Consider the following 6,429-nt stretch of genomic DNA (forward strand, 5'->3'; position numbering starts at 1 on the left):
GCATCACTGCTACATGTAAGGTGTTACGTTTAAAGGGCTCATACTGAAACTTAGATTTGATAATGATGAATAAACGTGTTTAAACTACTCTTTAACATTTATGTCACTATTAGGTGAAGCAAGTGAAAAACTGAAAGAGATCAATACCCGAGTTCAGAAATGCAATCTTCAAATGTTGAGACTCATTAACGGTCAGTCAAAGAGTAAGCTGTAAAATAAATGAATCATTTATGTATCACTTACTATATTCCGGACCACTCTCAAAGTTGGTATCATGGTGCAGTAAGAACAAGTAAAATGGGGTCTGGTAAGGTTTTATTGTATCTTTATCTCAAATTTAAAAAAGAACACAACAATACCTGTGACACTTCAAATGCAAGTTCAAGTTTCGGAGAAGTTACATCTCAAATGAATTCCTAATTATGTTTTACAGGGTTCTGGTATTTAAGAAGCACAGGGTAAGTGGTGCCTATGTGCTTTTGGTTGTAGTGGTGGCAAACAATCTCCACGTCGTAGTAACTGAACTGAACTTTGACACGCTCGTTGGGTGAGCTGAGGAAACAGAGGGTGTAGAGGGCGAACTCAAACTCCGGGCTGACACCAATGAAGATGCTGCCTTTGGGCTTTATACCGTTCTTCCAGCTGAACTGTAGGGCCAGGATGTGTTTGTTCTCGTCCGGCTGCAGTGAGAGAGAAAAGGGATTATTTAGTGATGAGAGAAAAGTAGTGAGAAGGGTAACGGGTGAATAAACAAGAGGGATGATTTGAAAATATTGATCAGTGTACTTGTACTCTACATTGTGAGAGGAGAAATGTAAGAAAGACATAGTATAAATAAGACACTGACACAGTAATCAGTTCTATAAAGAGACTTGCTAAACAGATGGTGAGAGTGTGAATAATTAAACTGGAGAAAAATCCACACTCTGAAAGTGATATTAATACAGAGATCAAACATACAGCATGGATATGTCTAACTTATTCTATTTAATTCATTTTAAATCTCATCTCATAGGTTCCTGTTTTATAATCAGGACTTAGTTTCTTATGACTGCGATGCCTATGTCCTTGTCCTAGTTTTGTTTCTATGTTCTTGGACTTATTTCTTATTTGTGATCTTTTATTTTAGTTTTTAAAAAGTCTCTATTTTTGACTAACTTTTTATGACAATTACTTAGTTCACTTTAATGCCATCACTATGAAAAGGATACATTAATGTCTCTCGTGTTCTACATATAAAAATTCATATTCTTTTACTATTTTGGTACATTTTAATCAAAGCAGGGAAAACAAGGACATACCTGAGGTGAATTTGCATTGACACTGTATCCTTTATAGTCAATGTGTCCCAGCTTTTCTTGGAGGTAGAGCTGGATCCAGTTGTGAAAGCCAATGACTGTTCGTCTTCCTCTCGTCTCTCCAACAAACACGTGTTCAAACCCTGAGGAGTCTGGCCTAATGGGAGTTAGAGGGAAAACATGGGACTATGTACAGATTTGCTTATTCATTGTTGTGTTTATAATCTGGTCCACGCTCAGAATCTGAAAACGGAACAACTGAATGGAGTCATATGCTATCAGGACAAAATCAATGTTTTGTAGCAACATTTCATCTTGGACACGTTCCACTCAAAATGATAGAAACTGAACGTGCTACATGGAGGCAGTGTCATAGAGTGGGATGGTTACCATTAAAGTGCCAGATTTCACTGCTGAAGTGATATTTAGGTCCACCCACCTGCTGGATCCTCTCCTCGCATAAAGTTCAAACCAGATTCTGTACAGCTGCTCCTTGAATTTTGTGTTATCTGCTGGGGAGAGGTTCTTCTCTACCAGGTATTTATGAGCTATCTGCAAACAAACAAGAACTTCCTGTCAAACATTTTAGTCTTGTACAAAGTGACTGTAGTAGCTGAAGGGTTGGCAAAATCACATTGTGAGACCACCATCATACAAACCTTATTGATTTACTGACTCCCTTAAGAGCCAACAGGGCTTTCTTACCTTCAGCGCAACATTGTTCAAAAACGTATTACTTAAAAAAACACTTTAATATTTTACCATGCTAATATTAGCATTTAGCTGATGGCAAAACTGTGTCTGTGTATAATCTCTCAGAGGTAATATTGTAGATGTAGAATTGGCCTTGTTTCCCCGTGCCTACCCTTAAGAGCCTTGGATCAAAACTGCATGGTCCAGTATCTGCAGTCACTGTTCTGCAAACAACGCATCGCTTGACTGTTTGGTGCAGATACTACTTCCAGGTGTCTAAGATACCATAATGAACATAACAACAGATGTGTTCGGTTTGTGCCCACAGAAAAAACGTGCAAAACATTAAAGCTCCTTTAAAGGAGTTTTAGCTAGTGATGAAAAATACGTGCATTAATGTGTATGCCTCTGTTATGGGCTATGAAGGCAAAAACAAGATCATCAGCATAAAGGTCAACTATTTCTATATTGCCGAAATTATAAATGAATTTTTCACAACATTGTAATGACTTTAAATCCTCTCATGAGGGGTTGGTGTCAACTAAGTGTCACAATTTTCAGTTACATTTAAAAAAAATAAAATATTCGCTTTGCTTGCCTTTTCTTCCTTTTATCTACTCAACATCATTGTTAAAGAAGGCGTTGCTCTAAATCATTCTCAAGTCTAACTATAGACCTAATTAAGAGAGTAATTAACAGTTGTTTGATAAATACATTTTCTACACAAAGGACCCTCCATGCCTGATACATTTGTCTGTTTAAAGGCAGCAAGATTATATTTTGGTGAAAAAAAAGAAAAGAGTAACAACATCACTGCTTACATATATACAGAATGAATCAGTTAATAAATAAGAAGCATCAATTTGTCTACAAGGGGTGCCACAATCAACACCAGAAGTTCCTCAAAGGAGCTTTAACTAAAATTCTGAAGTTTAAATCTAACGTAGTTCTATAATATAAAAATCATATTTAAATAGTAGTTTAACTATTATGAGATTAATTTAAAATATAGTATTATTACTGTTTTATAAAACTCTAAGGAACCTTGTAACTTCTTATACCTCTCATTAATTCTTGATTGAAATGTTTTAAAAAATGCCCACGCGTACCTTCATGGTGGGAGACTGTATGATTGAGTCCAAGAACTTGTGGTTCTCTGCCACCTCCTCAGGGGTCACAATTTCTGGCTCACCGGTGTCACTCTCATAGTTATCCAACAGGGAGATAAAGGCTGCAGAAATAAACACAGAAACTCTTCAAAACGTATTAAACACTGTCCAGACCCAAGACACATGGCATCAGAGACGACTAAGTAAAGCTGATCACAAAACCTAAAACTCAGTATAGTTTATAGTGAATGTTTACCCAAACCAAAATTTGTGTTTATGTGATACTTTCTGTGTTAAATATCTCACCAGCTCTTTGAACAAGGTGATAGACAGTGAAGCAGAATGCTAAAGGCTGAGCAAACATAAAAAATAACACAGAGGTAGGAATATTCCTCTTTTTCAATGGAGCAGCAGCCGCAGGGTGAACTCTGAATACAAACTATTACATAACCCAGCAGCCTTTACAGCTCTGTGCCAGGGTATGATTCCTCTCACAAGCTACAGCAAATAATTCAGGAAAACATCACTGAATGAAAATTGCTGGAGGGAAGCTTCAGCTGTTATTTAGAGGATGGATTGGAAGCCGCTGATTGGGGGAACATCTTTGTCTACACAGTGCAGGGAACTCAATGTGCTGCTCTGTGCTTATGTAACATGCCACTGTTCGTCATAAGGAGATTATCAGTAGATGAAAAGGCTTTACTCTGATGGGGGAAATGTGTGAAGAGATCATGACAAATCAAACACTCTCTGACAGTTCAGCTGTGCAACACACAGTAACTAATACCTCACCCAGAACATCCAGCTGTTGGGCTGCACCATCATACAGGAATATGTCAAAATCATGGGGGCTTTGATTTTAAATTACTCAATTACTGTTAAAAAAAAATCTTTGTTTACGCTTTTGCACTTACCTAAAAATGTCTCCTTCTTGAAAATGTTCTCATCGACAAATGTAAAAAGAGGGTATCCTGCTCCATCATTGTTGTCGTTCATGCCCAAGCTGTCTCCAGCTTTTCCCTACAGCAAGAGGAAAAAAAACAACATTAAAAACTCTAAAATATGACCTGATATTTATGGGTGTTACAAGTGTAAAAGTTACTTCAAGATGCTGGCCAAAACTAGTTACCACGTGAGCCACTGCTAGAACACATGGATGTAAATAATGACATGCTGTAGCTAAAGAGAGCAGTGTGGCTCTGGGATTGTTTGTAGTGTGTACCTGCAGAGAGATCCTGTAGTCTTTCCCAGGTTTGAGTCTGTTGACGTCACTGTCCCACAGCTCCTGCACCATGGCCGACAGCTCTCTGTCACTCTCAATCATGATGTGACCTCACTCTTGTTCTCGGTCCCGCAGTAGAAGAGCTGTTGATGGCTTGGTCTTACTTTATCTCTAACAGAAAAGGAATAATTCATGAAGCCCCCAAATTGGAGGTGTCACTGATGAATAGTATGAATCTATCTATCTATCTATCTATCTATCTATCTATCTATCTATCTATCTATCTATCTATCTATCTATCTATCTATCTATCTATCTATCTATCTATCTATCTATCTATCTATCTATCTATCTATCTATCTATCTATCTATCTATCTATCTATCTATCTATCTATATATATATATTTGTCATTCACAAACAATGAAGTATTATTTTTTTTAACAGATGATCAAACATAGGAATTGATTTTGTTGTTGCAGCGCTTGCTAAAACCCCAAGGGAAAGTATTTGTTCTGATTCCTTGGATTTCATGAATGTCATGTTGACATAGTCTTTATTTTGGGACTTTTTAAGTTGTTTGCTGGCTTTGATTTATGCTGCAAACTGTTCCTATTGTAGTGGAACAGGGATGAAATTACTTGATTGTGAAAAACACATTTTACATCTGAAAACACCACATCCACAAAAAAAATGCTTTGCTGATATTTTAGATCCTTCGTAACTATACAAGAAAGAACAATAAAATGTGTATGAGCCCATAATAATACATTAATGTAACTTATTGATTTTAGTTCAACCAAATGAAGCAGAACAGCTTGTTCATGTTAAAATAATTAAACTCAAAGAGCTTTTTCTATTAAATAGCTAAAATATATTTATAATGCTATTTGTGAGATACAGGCTTATATGTTATACAAGTATCCTTTGTTAAGGGATTATAAGGCCCACATTAACTTATATATAGGTACTGAATGTTAAGATTCACCTTTTTCCACACAATCTCAAAGCATTCTTTTATCAATATTTCTGTCAAGTTAGTGTGGGCCTGTGACTGTAAAGTTTTTAAAAACAGCCAGTCTCCTCAGCCAGGCAGAGCTGATCTCTTTGACTCATCACTGATGTTCCAGCACAAATCCTCTGCTTTTCATCGAATCATTGGCTGGCAGACTATCACACATCCATGGCACTGACACAGGTGACTTTATCATCACAGTCTGAGCCCTAACAGGCCACGATCAATTAACCCTCCACTACAAAATCTACTGACCTTTTTTCTTCGGAGTCTGTTCTTGTGTGTTTGGTTCAACAAGTAGAGGCCGATGAGTGATTTTTAAGGTAACTGAAGCTCTTCAGTGTCGGTCAGGTGCTGCTAGTGATGGTTTCCTGTGTTTGTGAGAGCAGGTGTCTTTACAGGCATAGTAACGGTTCAGGCAGTCTGTCAGTCGGTGTGGAGAAAGACAGGCAGGGGCTGCAGGGGAGGGGGGGAGAGGGGCCATTTTAAAGGGTTATCCCCTGTCAGCAACTCTAGCCAAAAGGGATTACACCATGTTGTCGTTCCTTTTCAATCTCAGGCTTCAACGTGGGCTCTTTGTTTCTTTAGTGTTTCATTGTTTTGTCTCTGTCACTGCATAACCTCTGGATTACAGGGTAAATATGGGTCATGTTTCAGGTAAGAAGATGATGTAAAGGCTTCGACCTATGCTGAAATAACACATTAAAACACTCAATCTTGGTTTAGTCATCTCGTCTCCACCAAATAATCACCAAATATCAGACTCAAAATCTGTCTCTTTTTGATAAGATTTGTTTAAAGATCTTTATTCCGGTAACTTATTTTCTATTTGTGAAAATGTAGATATCCTGAATGTCTTACAGAAAACAATCCCGACTCAAAAGTGCACAAATCTCAGATTTTTTCACGAGAACGTCATTTCACTAAGTGGCTCATGTGTTCTATATCCCAGGAGATTGGTTGGCATTTTCTATTCTAGTAAATCATCCAGCAAAAGTAGTGGTGTAGTCAATGTTTGTCTGATGTTGAGAAGGCGTCTGTTGTAATCATGACCATCACCTGAAGTTTCAAACACATCAAACGCTTTAAAATG

The 6,429-nt window shown here is 37.5% G+C and overlaps 1 protein-coding gene across 1 annotated transcript; it reads right to left on the bottom strand.

The window, feature by feature from the left end:
- Nucleotides 1–298: 298 nt before the first annotated feature.
- endou2 (endonuclease, polyU-specific 2) lies at nucleotides 299–6,029 on the bottom strand. Its single transcript, XM_079356439.1, has 7 exons — nucleotides 5,592–6,029; nucleotides 4,323–4,493; nucleotides 4,015–4,120; nucleotides 3,101–3,222; nucleotides 1,738–1,850; nucleotides 1,302–1,455; nucleotides 299–680 (listed from the first exon to the last, which is right to left on the bottom strand). The coding sequence occupies exons 2-7, from the start codon at nucleotides 4,422–4,424 to the stop codon at nucleotides 417–419; spliced, it is 861 nt and encodes a 286-aa protein (XP_079212565.1). The 5' UTR covers nucleotides 4,425–4,493; nucleotides 5,592–6,029; the 3' UTR covers nucleotides 299–416.
- Nucleotides 6,030–6,429: the final 400 nt, after the last annotated feature.

Source organism: Symphodus melops (assembly GCF_947650265.1).
Source record: "Symphodus melops genome assembly, chromosome: 11".
Taxonomy (NCBI): domain Eukaryota; kingdom Metazoa; phylum Chordata; class Actinopteri; order Labriformes; family Labridae; genus Symphodus; species Symphodus melops.

Bases quoted from the DNA above. Each gene is read 5' to 3' on its own strand.
- endou2 (XM_079356439.1), bottom strand. From the start codon at position 4,424: ATGATTGAGAGTGACAGAGAGCTGTCGGCCATGGTGCAGGAGCTGTGG. The intron at 1,456-1,737 runs GTGGGTGGACCT...AACTCCCATTAG, and splicing joins GCGAGGAGAGGATCCAGCAG to GCCAGACTCCTCAGGGTTTG. The intron at 681-1,301 runs GTATGTCCTTGT...CTCTCACTGCAG, and splicing joins TCAATGCAAATTCACCTCAG to CCGGACGAGAACAAACACAT.